The 20,361-nt window shown below is 35.3% G+C and overlaps 1 protein-coding gene across 1 annotated transcript in view; it reads left to right on the top strand.

Moving 5' to 3' along the window:
* The window catches only part of VWA8 (von Willebrand factor A domain containing 8), a 519,173-nt gene that overhangs the window by 212,939 nt on the left and 285,873 nt on the right, over positions 1-20,361 (top strand). Inside the window, exon 17 of the mRNA XM_044669384.1 lies at positions 17,232-17,347. Within this exon, the coding sequence (XP_044525319.1) occupies positions 17,232-17,347 (116 nt within the window). The remainder of the gene's footprint in view (positions 1-17,231; positions 17,348-20,361) is intronic.

Genomic DNA, 20,361 nt, shown 5'->3' with positions numbered 1-20,361 from the left:
ATCTAATTATCTGTATTATTAGGTGGAGAAATGCTATGTATAATTCTCTGTAGTGAACTCTATACGCTATTATAATATTCACTATTATAGCAACCAGAAGAATAATTCATAGGGAGAGGACAGGATACTAAATGGTCTAAGAAGACATGGAGGGTGGGAAAGAGGGGGGGAATTGTAGGGGACACCAAGAAAAATCCGAGTAAATAAGAAAAATAAGATATTCTATTACACACAAAGAGGGCATGGGAAGGGGAGGGGATGAATAATACCATAAGAAGGAGAGGAAGAGAGCATAATCAAACCTTACTCTCAGTGTAATCAACCCGGAGAAGGAAGAGTAGCTTTATTATCCATCCAGATAAAAAACTCTATCTAACCCTACTGAGAAAGTAGGAAGGGATAAACCAAAGGGAGCAGGGGAGTGGGGAGGCCAAAAAAGGGAGGGAAGAAGAAGTGGGAGGGAATTCATTTGGTCTTTAAAAAACAAAAATAGGGGAACAACAAGGGAGGGGGCAGAAAGGGAAGTCAATCAAGGGAGGGGATAAGGGATACCGGCTCAAAGCAAACCACTGGTGTAAAAGAAAATAGTGTAAGAAGAAGGAGTGGGTCTAGGGGAGGATACAAAAATGTCAGAGAATGCACAACTAACAATTGTAACTCTGAATGTGAATGGGATGAACTCACTCATAAAACGGGAGCAAATAGCAGAGTGGATCAGAAACCAAAATCCTACCATAGGTTGTCTACAAGAAACACATATGAGGCGGGTAGACACACACAAGTTCAAGGTTAAGGGTATGAGCAAAATCTTTTGGGCATCAAATGAGAAAAAGAAGGCAGGAGTGGATCTCTGACAAAGCCAAAGTAAAAATAGATACTATTAAAAAAGACAGGGAAGGTCATTACATCCTGATTAAAGGCAGTATAAACAATGAGGAAATAACACTGCTCAATATATATGCACCAAGTGGAATAGCATCCAAATTCATAAAGGAGAAACTAGCAGAGCTCAAGAAGGAAATAGATAGTAAAACCATAATAGTGGGAGATCTAAATATTCCTCTTTCAGATATAGATAAATCAAACCAAAAAATAAATAAGAAAGAGGTAAGAGAGATGAATGAAGTCCTAGAAAAATTAGATTTAATTGATATGTGGAGAAAAATAAATAGGGACAAAAAAGAATACACCTTCTTTTCAGCTGCACATGGTACATTTACAAAGATTGACCATGTAATAGGGCATAGAATCATGGCAAACAAATGCAAAAGAGCAGATATAATAAATGTAACCTTCTCAGATCATAATGCGATAAAAATAATAATCAGTAAGGGCACCTGGACAGGCAAATCAAAAACTAATTGGAAATTAAATAATATGATTCTCCAAAACCAATTTGTCAAAGAAGGAATCATAGAAACAATCAACAATTTCATTGAAGAAAATGACAATGATGAGACATCCTACCAAACTATGTGGGATGCGGCCAAGGCAGTACTCAGGGGGAAATTCATATCCTTGAGTGCATATATTAACAAATTAAGGAGGGCAGAGATCAATGAATTGGGCATGCAACTCAAAAAATTAGAAAGTGAGCAAATTAAAAATCCCCAGATGAAAACTAAATTAGAAATACTAAAAACCAAGGGAGAAATTAATAAAATCGAAAGTAAAAGAACTATTGAATTAATAAATAAGACTAGAAGCTGGTATTTTGAAAAAGCAGATAAAATAGACAAAGTACTAGTCAATCTAATAAGAAAAAGGAAAGAAGAAAACCAAATTGACAGTATTAGAGATGAATAGGGAGACCTCACTTATAATGAAGGGGAAATTAAGGCAATCATTAAGAACTATTTCTCCCAATTATGGCAACAAATATAACAATTTAGGAGATATGGATGAATATTTACAAAAATATAAACTGCCTAGATTAACACCAGAAGAAATAGAATACCTAAATAATCCCATATCAGAAATAGAAATTGAACAAGCCATTAAAGAACTCCCTAAGAAAAAATCACCAGGACCTGATGGATTCACAAGTGAATTCTATCAGACATTCAAAGAGCAACTAATCCCAATACTATACAAATTATTTGATATGATAAGCAAAGAAGGAGTCCTACCAAATTCCTTTTATGACACAAATATGGTACTGATTCCAAAGCCAGGGAGACCAAAAACAGAGAAAGAAAACTATAGATCAATCTCCCTAATGAACATAGATGCAAAAATCTTAAATAGAATATTAGCAAAGAGACTCTAGCAAGTAATTAAGAAGGTCATCCACCATGATCAGGTGGGATTTATACCAGGAATGCAAGGATGGTTCAACATTAGGAAAACCATCCACATAATTGACCATATCAACAGTCTAAGAAACAAAAATCACATGATTATCTCAATAGATGCTGAAAAAGCCTTTGACAAAATATAGCATCCATTCCTATTGAAAACACTGAAAAGTATAGGAATAGAAGGACCCTTCCTAAAAATAATAAACAATAAATACCTAAAACCATCAACAAGCATTATATGCAATGGGGATAAATTAGAAGCCTTCCCAATAAGATCAGGAGTGAAACAAGGATGCCCATTATCACCTCTATTATTCAACATAGTACTAGAAACACTAGCAATAGCAATTAGAGAAGAAAAAGAAATTGAAGGTATCAAAATAGGCAATGAGGAGACTAAGCTATCACTCTTTGCAGATGATATGATGGTATACTTAAAAAATCCTAGAGAATCAACTAAGAGGCTGGTAGAAATAATCAACAACTTTAGCAAAGTGGCAGGATACAAAATAAATGCACATAAATCATCAGTATTTCTATACATTTCCAACAGATTAGAACAGCAAGAGGTAGAAAGAGAAACACCATTTAAAATCACCCTAGACAATATAAAATACTTGGGAATCAATCTAACAAAACAAACACAGCTATTATACGAAAACAACTACAAAACACTTTCCAAACAAATAAAACTGGACTTCAACAATTGGAAAGCCACTAACTGTTCATGGGTAGGACGAGCTAACATAATAAAAATGAACATCCTACCCAAATTAATTTACCTATTTAGCACCATACCTATCAAATTACCAAAAAAAGTCTTTACTGAATTAGGAAAAACTATAACAAATTTCATTTGGAATAACAAAAGATCAAGAATATCAAACGAAATAATGGAAAAAAATGTGAAGGAAGGGGGCCTAGCAGTACCAGATATCAAACTATACTATAAAGCAGCAGTCATTAAATCAATATGGTACTGGCTAAGAGATAGAAGGGTGGATCAGCGGAATAGACTCGGGGTTAATGATGTCAGCAAGACAGTGTATGATAAACCCAAAGAGCCCAACTTTTGGAACATGAATCCACTATTTGACAAAAACTGCTGGGAAATTTGGAAAACAATATGGGAGAGATTAGGCTTAGATCAACATCTCACACTCTACACCAAGATAAATTCAGAATGGGTGAATGACTTGAATATAAAGAGGGAAACTATAAATAAGTTAAGTGAACACAGAATAGTATACTTGTCAGATCTCTGGGAAAGGAAAGATTTTAAAACCAAGCAAGAGTTAGAGAAAATTACAAAATGTAAATTAAATGGTTTTGATTATATTAAGCTAAAATACTTTTGTACAAACAAAAACAATGTAGTCAAAATCAGAAAGGAAACAACAAATTTTGGAAAAAATCTTTTTAACAAAAAATTCTGAAAGAAGTCTAATCACTCAAATATACAAGGAGTTAAAGCAATTGTATAAAAAATCAAGCCATTCCCCAATTGATAAATGGGCAAGAGACATGAATAGGCAATTTTCAGGTAAAGAAATCAAAAGTATCAATAAGCACATTAGAAAGTGTTCTAAATCTCTAATAATTAGAGAAATGCAAATCAAAACAACTCTGAGGTATCACCTCACACCTAGCAGATTGGCTAAAATGAAAGAAGGGGAGAGTAATGAATGTTGGAGGGGATGTGGCAAAATTGGGACATTGACGCATTGCTGGTGGAATTGTGAAATGATCCGGCCATTCTGGCTGGCAATTTGGAACTATGCTCAAAGGGCTATAAAAGAATGCCTGCCCTTTGAACCAGCCATACCATGGTTGGGTTTGTACCCCAAAGAGATCATAGATAAACAGACTTGTACGAAAATATTTATAGCTGCGCTTTTTGTAGTGGCAAAAAACTGGAAAAGGAGGGTATGTCCTTCAATTGGGGAATGGCTGAACAAATTGTGGTATATGCGGGTGATGGAATACTATTGTGCTAAAAGGAATAATAAACTGGAGGAATTCCATGCAAATTGGACAGACCTCCAGGAAGTGATGCAGAGTGAAAGGAGCAGAGCCAGAAGAACATTGTACACAGAGACTGATATACTATGGTAAAATCAAATGTAATGGGCTCCTGTACCAGCAGCACTGCAGTGACACAAGACAGCTCTGAGGGATTTATGGTAAAGATGCTACCCACATTCAGAGGAAGGACTGCAGGAGAGGAAACATATAAGATAAACAATTGCTTGAATGCATGGGCTGAGGAGGACATGAATGGGAAATAGACCCTGAACAAGGACACATGTTACAACCAGTGGAAATGTGCGTTGGCCATGGGTGGGGGGAGTGCGGGGGGTGAAGGGGAAAGTAGGGGCATAAAGTATGTAAACAGATTAAAAACGAATATTAATAAATGTCTAATAAAAAAAAAGAAATTACCAAAGATTTAAAGAAAAACCAGTCCGAGACCTAGAGCACAAACAGATAAATGAACAGCAAAGATATAAATAACAGAAAGGACTATGGCCTCCAGATCAGCTAATTAAGACCAGACAGCTATGAATAAATATTGCAAAACAAAAGAAAATAAATTAACACCTGATGAAGCAGAGGATTCTGGATTCTCAAGACAACATAGAATTACAACAGGATGTTGCTGAATGATTTAAGAAAGAAATTACAATTGTGCAAACAAAATTTATAGTACTGCCAAAATAATCAACAGATTTGAAAAAAAGCTTGAATCTATAGGGGTAAAGTTCATCATAGAAACAAAGAGAGCAATGGATTGGGAATGCAAATATGACATAGTTGTTCAGTGATTGGCTCTGAAGTGAGTAATACCTGAGCTGAGATCCCATCTCAGTCTCACTTGCTAGCTATGTAACCCTAGGCAACTCACATAATCTGTTTGCCTTAGTTTCCTCAAATTTAACATAGTGATAATAGCACCTACACCCCAGGGTTGCTGTGAAGATAAAATAAGAAATTTGTAAAGCACTTATAAGGCACAGTAGTCTGTGGCACATGGAAAGTGCTATATATATGTGTGTGTGTATATATATATATATATTTTTATGCTAGCTATATTTATTAGTAACAAATACAATGAAGGACAGTCTACAGGAAGAGAAGCAAAAAGGAATAATGTGAAAGAAACCAATATCTCTGCACAAACAAAATATACTGATCTCAAAGACAGGATGCATAGAAACAATTTAATGACTAAATCTCCTAGAAGAACATGACAAGTCAAAACACCTGAATACTATAAATGCAAAACATAATTTTAAAAAATCCCAGAACTTCTAAACAGAAAACAAAGTGCTATTGAAAGAATTCATAAAGAATCTCCAGTAAGAAAAATTATATGCCGCAAAATCCATCACACTTTAAGTTTAATATTTCCGCTGACAAATTCTGCAAGCAAATAAAGAAAAGACCTTTAAATACAAATGAGAAGAAATTCAAATAGCACAAAAAATACCTCACAGCAGAAAAGAAGTATTCAATGTTTCTTGTATGGAAGTATCAGAGGTATGAAAATTGCTCAAATCGAGATGGTATTATGGAGATAAAGTATATCATTAATAACTGGGCAATGGAAAATAAAAGCTTATTAAAACAATACAGTAAGCAAAAGATTAACCTGGAACTTAGGAGTGGAGAGGAATGGAGATAAGGGGAACCAAATTGTGTTTGGAGAAAGAGTTGCATTAAGTTAAACAAACTACAGCTTTTGGAAACTGACTTTTTTAAAATGGAAATGAATTAGAGACTAGCAAAAGATTGTTCCAAGCAATTTCAACTTATGGTCTATATTGCTTGGAATGATCTGATGCCAATATCTTTTCTCATCCTCTTCCTTCCTTTTCCTTTTTTTATTTTTAGGAAAAAAGAACTATTATAATGTAATTTGAAGGTAAGAAAAGCAAATGTAACAAAACCATAAATGTAAGTGGAATGAATGCACCCATAATTTGGATAAGAAAACATCTCAACAGTTTTTGAAGTAGGTCTTTGAACTTCAAGAAGAAAATAATAGATTCCTGACTGCCATAGTACACTTAGATAGGATATAACTGTAACCATAACCACATTTAGAAGGTAAACACCAACATCAGATATGGTCTGATTCTCTGTGTTTATTCATTATTGATTTAAAAAAATAACCTAGAAAGAGAAAAAAATCATTTCAGAGTTTAATGTCTTTTGTCTTGAAATCTCAATTTATTAAATGAATGTGTGATCTTGTAGATATATAAGTTCTTCTCAGGGATGTGGATCATAAACCATCCCTTCATACCTGTCCTATATGGCTTTTGTTCATGTCCTCCCATAAATTTCTTGTAGTATTTCTAGCCAACATACTAGAGGCCTCCCTCACTCTTTACTGATATCATTAGGATATAGGTGGAGTTCTCCAGATGCCAATATGTTATCTTTTGCACTTGTCCTTTGATCAGTCTTCTCTCTATGCAAGCAACCATCAATTGGAGAAAAAGGTAGATGTTAGATATTATCCTGTTAAGGTCTGATCTTTTATATGGAGCAGTTTAGTAGTTATTGCTTGGAAAGAGTTTCAGAATCATTAGTTAAGATCTTCAGTGTCAAGTAATGCTCTTGAGCATCACCTGGCATTTGAGAAGTGAAGCATTTTATGTGTCATGCATAGGTTTTCTGCTTACACCAGTACCTTAAGAGGGAAAATCAGAGGGGAAAACCTTTTGCTATGAGTTCTATTGGCTACAAGCTGATTGGTCAATACAGAATCATAGCAAGTGAAGAGCCAGCTGGGCTTGTCTTGCCCAAAGAGTTGATCTGAGATATTTTTCTGTGCTTTGTTTGCTGCAGACTAATAGGTCAATACAGCATCCTGGTAAGACATTAGCTGCTTTGTCTTGAATGCATTGCCCAGAGAAAGCCAGCCTACAGAATTTTGCATTTCTCTGAATTAAAAGGAAGGGCACTGGGCTTATAGCTCACTGGCAGTTTAAAAGAGCTTATAAGTACTTCAATGGTTTGAGAGTAGAAGAGAATAGGATTTGCCTGGCTATAAAGTGATAAGGATCATTAGAAGAATATATATAGAAAAATAGCTTCATGGAGTGCAGATGTTCTATAATGAACCACTGAAATAAAATTTTGTAGTTTACAGTTGTGAACTAGCAAATGGATTTTCTTTTCTTATAAGCTTCTTGCTAGGATTTTGTAAGTGTGCCCATTCTGTCTGTATACCAAAGAGATCATTAAAATGATGAAAGAATCCACTTGTATAAAAATATTTATAAGCAGCTCTTTTGTGGTGGCAAAGAATTAGAAATTGAAGGGATGTCCATCAGTTGGGTAATGGCTGAACAAATTATGGTATATATTGATGATAGAACACTATTGCACTATAAGAAATGATAGGCAGAATATTTCTAGAAAAAGCTGGAAAAATCTACATGAACTGATGCAGAGTGAAATAATCAAAACTGGGAGAACATTTTGCACAATAACAGCAATATTGTGGAATGATCAACTGTGAAAGACTTAGCTACTCTTAACAATACAATGATCTGGGACATTTCTGAAGGACCTATAAAAGGAACTCTTGGAGTCAGATGCAGATGAAACCATACTGTTGCCTTTCATATTAGTTTGTGGTTTTATTTTGGGGTCTCGGTTTTATATAAGAAATCTCTTACAACAATGACCAATATGAAAGTGTGTTTTGCATGATAATACATGTATAATCCAGATCAAATTGCTTACCATCTCTGAGAGGGGGGAGGGAAAGAAGGGAGGAAGACAATTTTGAATTTATAATTTCAGATAGCCATGTCAAAAATTGTTATTACATGTATTTGGTAAAATAAAATATCTGAATTTTTTAAAAAAACAGTCTACCCACTCTTCAGAGTACATTACTGGGTAGTTTATGTGTAGATTTTGATTATTATAATTTATTTTGTAGCAATAAGGAGCCCCTGGAGATTTTTTCTTTTTTTTAAATTCCCATTCTACAAAATCAAATAAAACAAACATTTCTATATACAAAGTAAAAGATTATACATAAATGAAGCCACAAATCTCTTATATGTTTAGCTTACTTTTCTTCATATCTATATAATAAATCCTATTCACAAGTGTCCCCGTTCCTCCCAACCTTCTCTTCATCACAGAAGGTATCATCTGGAGGAACGACATGCTCATACAAATTAAGTCTTACATATTTTCACCTTTCAGTTCACTCTCTGCAGGTCCTGTAGTTATGTATAATGTCCTCTTGGTTTACTCATTTTACTGTTCATTATCCCTTATAGTTCTTTCCAAGTTTTTTTTTTAAATTAACCTGCTTCTCACTTCTTATGATGAAGTAATATTTCATCACAATTATACAGCATAATTTGTTTAACCATTCCCCAACTGATGAGCATCCCCTCAATCCCAATCTTTGCCACTACAAATAAAGCTGCTCTAATATTCTGGAAGATATGGTTCTTTACCTTTTTGCCTGATCTTCTTTTGAAACAGACTCAGCAATGTTATTGATAGGTCTAAGGATATATACAGTTTTATAACTGGGCATAATTCCACATTGCTCTCCAAAATGTTTGGATCAGTTCACAGCTCCACCAACAGTGTATTAATGTCCCCATTTTTCTACATCCCCTCTAATACTTTCCATTTTGCCCTTTTGTTATTTACCTCAAAATTGTTTACATTTGCATTCCCTTAATCAGTAGTCAGGGGCAGCTGGGTGGCTCAGTGGATTGAGAGCCAGGCCTAGAGACTGGAGGTCCTAGGTTCAAGTCCGGCCTCGGACACTTCCAGCTGTGTGACCTTGGGCAAGTCACTTGACCCCTATCGCCCACCCTTACCACTCCTGGGCTAAGGACGGTCCCTAGCCCGGATGAAAAAGGAGGAGGGTTGGGCGTGGGGCTAGCAACCCCACTCTGTAAAAACTACATCTGCTAAAGAAACTGCAATCTAAAGTAGGGGCAGCTGGGCTAGCTCAGTGGATTGAGAGCCAGACCTAGAGACGAAAGGTCCTAGGTTCAAATCCGGGCTCAGACACTTCCCAGCTGGGTGACCCTGAGCGACCCATTGCCTACTGGTTGTGGCCCTATGCTCCTAGAAAGGAGTCCCAGGATAAAAAAAAAATCAGTAGTCACTTAGAGCATTTTTTAAAATACCTATATGTGGTTTTGATTTCTCCATCTGAAAACTGTTTATATCTTTTGCCCCTTATACTTGGAGGATAGCCCCTATTCTTCTAAGTTTTTCAGCATTCTCTGTATATTTTAGATATGAGACCTCTTTCTGAGAGGCTGTCTATAAAAGCTTTAGCCCAATATTCTGCTTTCCTTCTAATCTTGGCAACATTTATTTTATTTGAATAAAAACCTTTCAATTTGAGGTACTCAAAATTATCTTTTTTACATTTCACAATTTTTGCCATCTCTTGTTGGCTTACAAAATCTTCTAGCCATAATCAGATAAGTAATATGTCTCCTGTTCTTCCAATTTATTTGTGATATCTCATTTTATGTCTATATCATGTATTCATTTTTATCTTAATGAATGGTATAAGATATTAGTCTATACTTCATTTCCCCAAAACCACTTTCTAGCTGTCCAAACACATTTTACCAAATGGTGATTTCTTATCCCCAAAACCTGGATCTATGTTTTTGTCAAATACAAGATTGCTAAAATCTTTTACTGTTGTTTGCTGTATGTCTGCTCTATTCCAGTGATCTACCTTTCTGTTGTTTTTTTTTAGCCAGCTACATATAGTTTTGATAATTACTGCTTTATAAAACAATTTAAAATCTGGTATTGCTAGACTTCCTGTATTTCATTAATTCTTTTGATATTCTTGATCTTTCATCCTTGAAGATTTTTGAACAAAAGAATGTTGAACTAAACTGTATATTAGAAAGATTATTATATAGGCAGTGATATGAAGGACGAATTAAAGAGGAGAAAGACTAAAGGTAATGAGGCTATAGTTTCTCTTATAAATTTCAATAGTTATAGATATTCAATAATGAGGACTTCAACAAGAATTCTGGTAGTGGAAAGAAGGAGAGAAATACAAATCATGTTGAATCTCCTTCAGTGTATTTCATCTTAACTAGTTGCTAAGTTGAAGACAGTCTCATTGAATTTATTTATACTAATATATGACATTCCATCAACCCTCCTAGTGTTATTTATGTTTTTGAAAGTGCATACTTGTTAACAAATTAATTCCCATCAGAATTTCAGGTATGCTAATCAAGCTCCTTGTAAAATCTGAGACTATGTAGGAAGCAATTTTTTTTTGATAGAAAGGAACCACAATATACCAACTGCCTGAAGCAGTTTAAATTCTCTTCCCTTCAGCTATTTCTGAACTTAGAATTTCTGAAAGCTCTATGTTTTGGGCAATTGTTCCCATGGTAGTGACAAGACTCTCTTTGGGATCAGTGCAAAATGGGGTGGAATGATCATTTTCATGTATGGATCATTTATCAGACTTGCATTAATAAGTAACAAACTTTATTATGAAACTAGCATACATAAGGGGGCAAGGGGATGGAAGACTAAGAATACTAGAACCCAGTTCTCATCAGACCTGGGATAAAGAGAGAGCAACATACATGATTAGAATGGTAAAAATTTTCTTAATGTATAGGAATTAGGAAAGGAGAAAGAAGGAAGGGAGTTAAGAGGACCTGGGAGGCTCCAGTGGGAGACTGAGATGATTAAGAGAAGGAGGGATGGGTTAAGAGAAAGGAGGACAAAGGGATAAGAAAAGAGAGGGAAAGGAAGGATACTCAGAAGGGAGTACATATCAAGAGGTCAATAAGGTGGTGGGGTATAGTAAGGGTATAACTAAATTAAGAAGTAGGAAGGCACATTTGAAGAATAAGGAGGAGGGATTTTGGTAAGGGTGGACAGAATAAAAATTAAACAGTAAGGGGGAAGGGATAAAGGAACTGGCCTTTGGAAAGGTGGGCCAGTTTGGAATTAGAAGGGCAAAGAGAAGAGGATACAGGAGGATTTGGGGGAAGGGATGCAAATAGGCGATATATTAGTCAAAGGAAATTGGACATTTGAGGAGGGATGTGACAGAAAGAAAGGAAGAAGGAGACAAACTGTAAAGGGAGGAATGGAGTAGATGTAAATGTAATACTAGTAACTATGACATTGAGTATAATGAGATGAATTCACACATGGAAAGGAAATGGATAGCAGAATGAATCAAAAACCAGGACTTGACAATGTGTTGTTTACAAGAAATACGCTGAAAATGAAAGACCATCATAGAGTAAAGGTGAGGGCAGAATATACTGTGCCTCAGCCAATCCAGAGAAGGATGTTGGAGCTGGGGCTAAAATGCATATAATTGAAAGGGATAAACAAGATAACTATATTATGTTGTGGGGGAGGTACTATGGATAGTGAAGCATTATCAATATTGTGCCTGTATGCATCAAGTGTTCTATTACCCAGATTTTTAAAGGAAAAACTAAATGAGATACAGATGGATAGATAACAAAATAATAATAGCAATGAACTTTAATTTTCCCATCTCAGAACTAGAAAAATCTAACCAAAAAATGAATAAGAAAGAAGGTAAAAAGATGAATAGAATCTTAGATAAGTTAAATAAGATAGATATCTGGAAAGTCCCAACACACCTGCATGAGATTAGAATCATATCTAAGCCTGAGGATACACATAATCCAAACATAGTTTCTACAATAGCTTTAGAGAACATAAATATTCTACAAAAGTCTTACTTCAATACTCATCATACTGTGGAGGTAATCCTATATCCCTGAGGGATTGTGGCATGTTTCACTGGGCATGACCAAGCTGGAAAGGCTTATTTTGGAAAGAGATTGCGTCTGCTGCCTAAGTACCAATCTAGCAAAATATGATCCTGGTCATATATGTTAACTGAGAACCAGATGATTAAGTGATTAAATTAAGTGTTTATATGAATATGAAGAGACAAGCCTACTATTACATTGCTAGAGCTGCTCCGAATTTTATTTTTAGAAAATGTAAGAGTTAAAAAGGGTGTTGTCACCAATTGTAATAACTACAATTAAATTATGAGGCTGTTAGTAGCTTTAACAATTTAGTTTAATCAAAGTAGAGATAATAAAGAGTGGGAAATGTAGGAAAGAGGTAAGGAGTTGCCTACCCTACCCTAAAATGCTGATCCAATGAAATCCAGCTTACCACCAACAAAGACTCCCCCTCAGGTCCTAATCTCTAGCCAGAAGTCTGTGGGAGTGTGAGCCTTCAGCAAGAGTGTCACCAACCCAAGAGAGAGTGTCTCTAGCCAGAGTGTCACCAACCTAAAATGAGTCAACAATGCCAAAAAAAAAATGGGGCTGAACAGTCTGGGTCCCGCTTATACACAGTTTTCTCCACCCATCAGCTCTCTCATCCCATGTCACACCTCAGAAACCAATCATAGTTCCTTAATTTGTCTGGCACTGCCCAAAGGGGCAGTGCTTGTAGGATCAACTTCCTTTCTTTGAGGGTTGTGAGCTTCCTTGCAATAAATGATAAAGGGTCTTCAAGTTCCTGACTGATTAAGTTAAAAAAAAAAGCAACAAAAAAACAAAGGGAGAATTTGGAATCATGCTCAAAGGGCTATAAAAGAATGCCTGCCCTTTGATCCAGCCATACCATTGTTGGGTTTGTATCCCAAACAGATCATAGATAAACAGACTTGTACGAAAATATTTATAGCTGCACTTTTTGTGGTGGCAAAAAACTGGAAAAGGAGGGTATGTCCTTCAATTGGGGAATGGTTGAACAAACTGTGGTATATGTGGGTGATGGAATACTATTGTGCTAAAAGGAATAATAAACTGGAGGAGTTCCAGGCGAACTGGAGAGACCTCCGGGAACTGATGCAGAGTGAAAGGAGCAGAGCCAGAAGAACATTATACACAGAGACTGATATACTGTGGTAAAATTGAATGTAATGGGCTTCTGTACTAGCAGCAATGCAATGACCCAGGACAGCTCTGAGGGATTTATGGTAAAGAACGCTACCTACATTCAGAGGAAGAACTGCAGGAGAGGAAACATATAAGAAAAACAACTGCTTGAACGCATGGGTCAGGGTGGACATGATTAAGGATGTGGACTCGAAACTACCACACCAATGCAACTACCAACAATTTGGAAATAGGTCTTGATCAAGGACACATGACAAAACCAGTGGAAATGTGCATCGGCCATGGGTGGGGGGAGTGAGGGGGGTGAAGGGGAAAGTAGGAGCATGAATCATGTAACCATGTTAAAAATGAATATTAATAAACGTTTAAATTTAATAAAAAAAAACAAAGGGAGGATAATTCCATTTTCACAAAAAGAAGATGGAAATATTCATTAAGAGCTCTAAAACTGTTCATGCTCATTGACCTAGAGATCTCATTACTGAGGTTTGACTCTAAGGGCATTATTGAAAGGACAAAAAGCTATGTATGTATGAAAATATTAATGGAAGCTTTATGACAAAATAACTGTGAATAACAAATGCAATGAATGGAAGAAATACCTGAATATATTGTGATGTTTGAATGTAATGAATTGTATGTTATTAGAAATGACAAATATTGGAAATCTAAAGAAAATAAGAAAACTATGAAGAGATGAAAAGAGAATAAAAATAACACATCCTGTTATTACATTTTAAAAAAATAACAGCCACAAAATCATGAGGAAAAAGTCCTAGTAAAACATCCAAAGAACTCAAAAGCAGATGTTTATATCAGCAAACATTCAATTTATATATTTTTAAACAAATTGTAAACAATATGGAGTTTGTGGTTTTGCACTTTTTTTTTATACATTTGTCTAGTTAAATGTTTTTGTGGTGGTGGTGGTGGTTACTGAATATATAATGAAAAAGAACAACTAGCATGCAATTCTGTATTATTTTGTGAATAGCAGTAGCCCAAGTTTCTCAGTGCATACTTATTGAATTAAATCAAATTAATAAATATGTTTGCATATCAATACATTTAGAAATTTATGGGAAGTTTTTATTTCTAATTCTTTTAAGATTTTTAACATTAGTTTTGCTTTTCACTTTGGAAGTTGTAAAATGATCTGTCATGAATATTTGTTTTTTTTAAATCTTTTAAATTTTGAATATTTTCTCCTAGTTACATATTTCATGTTCTTTCCCTCTCCAAAAGACCCCCATAACCCCCCTTAGCCGACATACAATTCCACTGGGTTTTACATGTATCATTGATCAAGACCTAATTCCATATTATTGATAGTTGGACTAGAGTTATCGTTTAGTGTCTACATCCCCAATAATATCCCCAACAACCCATGCGTTCAAGCAGTTGTTTTTCTTCTGTGTTTCTCCTCCCACAGTTCTTCCTCTGAATATGGCTAGTTTTCTTTCTTATAAGGCCCTCAGCCTTGCTCTGGATCCTTGCATTGCTGCTAGTATATAAGTCTGTTATGTTCGATTTTACCACAGTGTATTGGTCTCTGTGTACAATGTTCTCCCAGATATGCTCCTTTCACTATGCATCAGTTCCTGGAGGTCTTTCCAGTTCACATGGAATTCCTCCATTTCTTCATTCTTTTTAGCACAATAGTATTCCGTCACCAACAAATGCCACAATTTGTTCAGCCATTCCCCAATTGAAGGACATTCTCTCATTTTCCAATTTTTTGTCACCACAAAGAGAGCACAACTATAAATATTTTTGTACAAGTCTTTTTCCTTATTATCTCTTTGGAGTATAATCCAAGCAGTGCTATGGCTGGATCAAAAGGCAGATAGTCTTTTAAAGCCCTTTGAGCATAGTTCCAAATTACCATCCAGAATGGTTGGATCAGGTCACAACTCCACCAGCAATGCATTAATATCCCAATTTTGCCACATCCCCTCCAGCATTCATTACTCTCCCTTGCTGTCATTTTAGCCAACTTACTGGGCATGAGGTGATACCTCAGAGTTGTTTTGATTTGCATTTCTCTAATTATTAGAGATTTAGAACACTTTCTCATGTGCTTATTGATACTTTTGATTTCTATATCTGAGAATTGCCTATTTATGTCCCTTGCCCATTTATCGATTGGGAGATGGCTTAATTTTTTGTACAATTGATTTAGCTCCTTGTATATTTTGAGTGATTAGACCCTTATCTGAGCTTTTTGTTATATTTTTTCCCAATTTGTTGTTTCCCTTCTAATTTTGGTAGCATTGGTTTTGTCTGTACAAAACCTTTTTAGTTTAATGTAGTCAAAATTATTTATTTTACATTTTATGATTTTTTTTCTAACTCTTGCTTGGTTTTAAAATCTTTCCCTTCCCATTGGTCTGATAAGTATACTATTCTGTGCTCATCCAATTTACCTATAGTTTCCTTCTTTATATTCAAGTCATTCACCCAGTCTGAGTTTATCTTGGTATAGAGTGTGAGATGTTGATTTAGGCCCAATCTTTCCCATATTGCTTTCCAATTTTCCCAGCAGTTTTTGTCAAATAGCGGGGTTTTGTCCCCAAAGCTGGGTTCTTTAGGTTTATTGAAAACTGTCTTGCTGAGGTCACTTACCCCTAGTCTATTCCACTGATCCTCCTTTCTGTCTCTTCACCAGTACCATATTGTTTTGATGACTACTGCTTTGTAGTACATTTTAAGATCTGGTAGTGCTAGGCCACCTTCCTTCACATTTTTTTTCATTATTTCCCTTGATATTCTTGGTCTTTTGTTCTTCCAAATGAACTTTGTTATAGTTTTTTCTAATTCAGTAAAATAGTTTTTTGATAGTTTGATAGGTATAGCACTAAATAGGTAAAATAATTTGGGTAGGGTGATCATTTTTATGTTAGCTTGTCCTACCCATGAGCAATCAATGTTTTTCTAATTTTTTAGATCTAGTTTTAGTTGAGTGGAAAGGGTTTCGTAGTTGTGTTTGTATAATTCCTGTGTTTGTCTTGGCAGATAGATTCCTAAGTATTTTATATTGTCTGGGGTGATTTTGAATGGTGTTTCTCTTTCTACTTCTTGCTGCTCTAGTGTGTTGGAAATGTATAGAAATGCTGATGATTTATGTGCATTTATTTTGTATCCTGCAACTTTGCTAAAGTTGTTGATTATTTCAACTAACTTTTTAGTTGAATCTCTAGGATTTTTTAAGTAGACCATCATATCATCTACAAAGATGATATGATCTCCTCATTTCCTATTTTAATACTTTCAATTTCTTTTTCTTCTCTAATTGATAATGCTAGTGTTTCCAGTACAATGTTAAATAATAGAGGTGACAATGGGTATCCTTGTTTCATGCCTGATTTTATTGGGAATGCTTTTAATTTATCCCCATTGCAGATGATGTTTGTTGTTGGTTTTAGGTATATACTGTTTATTATTTTTAGGAAAGGCCCTTCTATTCCTATACTTTCTAGTGTTTTCAATAGGAATGGGTGTTGTATTTTGTCAAAAGCTTTTTCAGCATCTATTGAGATAATCATGTGGTTTTTGTTGCTTTGTTTGTTGATATGGTCAATTATGTGGATGGTTTTCCTAATGTTGATCCATCCTTGCATTCCTGGTATAAATCCCACCTGATCATAATGAATAACCCTCATGATCACTTGCTGGAATCTTTTCTGGTATTCTGTTTCAGATTTTTACATCTATGTTCATTAGGGAGATTGGCCTCTACTTTTCTTTCTCCGTTTTTTATCTACTTGTCTTTGGGATCAGTACCATATTTGTGTCATAGAAGGAGTTTGGTAGAACTCCTTCTTTGCTTATTATGTCAAATAGTTTATATAGTATTGGAATTAGTTGTTCTTTGAAGGTTTGATAGAATTCACTTGTCATGAATATTTGAAAGCATCTACAGCATATTGAAAGAAGATACTAACAGTCCCGTGTTTTTTTTAAATAGGCACAGTCACTTGCAGCATCTCTGTCTACCCGGCAGCTGTTACGAATTGCTCGTCGATTATCAAAGTATCCTGATGAAAGTCTTCACAAAGCTGTACATAAAGCTTGCCTATCAAGGTATCCATATTTTATGTTCTTGTCAGAATGAAATCATCAATGATTTGTTTCTAAGATATTGTTATAAGTTTGAGTGAGTGTCAGAATAGTGGGTAAAAGTCATAGAATTACAGGATTTAGAGCTGGAAAGGACCTATGTGATCTTGATTTATCTAATATTATTTTATAGTTGAAGAAATGAGGATCAATAAGATCTAAAAAATATAGGTACTAAATATTGGTACAAAGATTTGTGCACACATAAAGTGGTTGACTTTGCCAAAGAGATGAGCCACCTCTTAATTTGATGCTTGAGTGAAAGTAGAGATAATAGAAATATGACAGATGTGAAATGAAGAGAGATGAAATCTGAGGCAAGGTCCTTGGCCAAGAAGATAGAAGATAGGTACTATGGCAGTCTTGAAGATATAGTTTGGAACAGCTACTGAGTAGAGTGGGGGAGTGAGTCAATTGGAAAGGAATAGTAAATTTGCTTTGCTAAGCTGAGGGCATTGTTGAGAACATAAATATGTTGTGAGCCCAGTCAGCACAATTTCATGATTTTCTCCACCTCCATTCAGCAGCACATATGAGTAGGAGTGAAGGAGTTAGGTGGTGGGAGCAATATAGGATTGCAATTTAGCTACAGGGACAATGGATTTGAGAGTTGAATCGGTTCATTAAGTGGGAGAGAAATAGGAAAAGGAGGAGTACTTAGCTTAAGGGGCGGGGGAATCTGAGAAGTAGAGAAAATTGAGATTACAATGAGGATAAAGAACAGGGTTGAAGATTATAAGACATAGGGAGAGATGGGATGATAAACATTTACAATCTGACAAAATAGAGAAGTTAGCATGGGACAATAGAAAAGAACTGTGAGCTGATACTCAGGAAGCCTGAATAGATAATTGTCCTACCTCTACCACTAACTGTAGTGTTGATCACATCATTTTTGCATTAGTCAAAAACAAAGTTTGGACTAAATGATCTATAAGATTACTTCCAGGTCATAATTGTAGATAATGATAGAGAACTAACTTTTGTTTAAAACCTAAAAACCACCCTTTTTCTGTAACCAATTCTTTCGTTTGGGGAGTTCTTTAAATTTGTTAGCTTTGTTATTTTGTAGCTTTAGCCTTATTGTGGTACCATTGTAATTGAAAACCAATTCGTCTCCATTCTCTTGGAGAATCTTAGAGCTGAAAGTATCTCAAAATTATCTAGTTCAAATCTTACCTGAATAATAATCCCTTCTCCATATTCTCTTGTGTAATATAACAAGTTAATAGTCATGAAGTTAATAGTCATCCAGGTTTTGATTTAAGCTTTCTATTAATGAGGGAATGCACTACTTTTCAAACTAGCGTTCCATTTTGGGCAGCTCTCATTGTTCGAAATTCTTGCTTATATTTTGTCCTAGTCTTAGTCTACACTAATTACTTTAAAAAAAAAAAAAGAACTCTGCACAGGAGGATGGATAGATTTTTTTTGGTAAAAATATTTTATTTTACCAATTACATGTAATAAAAATTTTTCACATACGTTTTCTGAAGTTATATGATCCAAATTGTCTCCCTCCTTCTCTTCCCTCCCTTTTCCTGAGGGTGTAAAGCAATTTGATCTGAGTTATACATGTATTATCATGCAAAACATATTTCTATAGTGTTCATTTTTGTAAGAGAATAATCTTATAAACCCCAAACTTCAAAATAAAAACCCAAATAAACTCAAGTGAAAAATCATACGCTTTGATCTGCATTTTGACTAACAGTTCAGTCAACTAATTTCAGTCTTTGCTGCTAGTTATTTCTTCTGGACCCAAACAAAATAAGGCTAATAATCCCTTCTCCATATTATCTAATGTACATCTTTCTATTTTACATGCTTTATATGCATGTCATGCCCCAATTTGCTCTTTCTTTTGTAGATTAAACATCCTCAGTTCTTTCAGCTGATCTTGAAGACCCTTTATGCAGCATGATCTTGAAATTCTTCACCATTGCAATTGCTCTCCTTTGAATATTTTCTAGTTTATCAGTGCCCTTCAACTTACAGTACCAAGAATGTAACACAGCATTCCACATTGAATCTGACCAGAGTAGGGTACAGTGGGACTACCTTTCCCTTGTCCTGGATCCTCTGCTTCTTTCAATGTCACCATGGTTCACATTAGCTTTTATGTCTGCCATGTCAGGCTCTGATTAATATCAAAGATCATAGTACCAGATCTGTATTTATTCAACATATTTAGCCAAATTTTCTCATCTTTTATTTGTAAAATTGATTTGTTTAACTCAAGTGTAAAAACTTACATTTATTCTTATTAAAATTAATCTTCTTCTATTCAGCCCACTGTTGTATGTAGCCTGTCACAGTTTGGGTTGGGGGATGTTATCTCTCCATGCTAGCTTTGTGTCTTAGGGAGATTTCCTAAGCATGTTGACTATAATTTATTAAATTTAGGTATTAAACACAAAGCCAGACAAAAACATTTGGGGCAAGACATTGGAGTCTTTCTTCCAAATTGGACCATTAGTAACTATTCTTTGTTTTTACCATTCAGCCAGGGTTGAACCCACCTAACTGTTCCCCTGTCCAGACCACATCTTTCCATGTTTTCTGCAAGAATACCTGAAGAAACTTCATGAAATACTTTTTTTTTTAACATTTATTAATATTCATTTTTAACATGGTTACATGATTCATGCTCCACCTTTCCCCTTCAACCCCACCTCCTGCACCACCTCACCCATGGCCGATGCGCATTTCCACTAGTTTTGTCATGTGTCCTTGATCAAGACCAATTTCCAAATTGTTGGTAGTTGCATTGGTGTGGTAGTTTCGAGTCCACACCCTCAATCATGTCCACCCCGACCCATGCCTTCAAGCAGTTGTTTTTCTTATATGTTTCCTCTCCTGCAGTCCTTCCTCTGAATGTGGGTAGCTTTCTTTACCATAAATCCCTCAGAATTGTCCTGGGTCATTGTATTGCTGCTGGTACAGAGGTCCATTACATTCAATTTTACCACAGTATA

This window comes from Gracilinanus agilis, chromosome 3 (genome assembly GCF_016433145.1).
Source record: "Gracilinanus agilis isolate LMUSP501 chromosome 3, AgileGrace, whole genome shotgun sequence".
In the NCBI taxonomy this organism is placed as follows: Eukaryota; Metazoa; Chordata; class Mammalia; order Didelphimorphia; family Didelphidae; genus Gracilinanus; species Gracilinanus agilis.
Note: the sequence above shows the minus strand (reverse complement) of the source record. Positions and strands in the feature narration are given on the sequence as shown.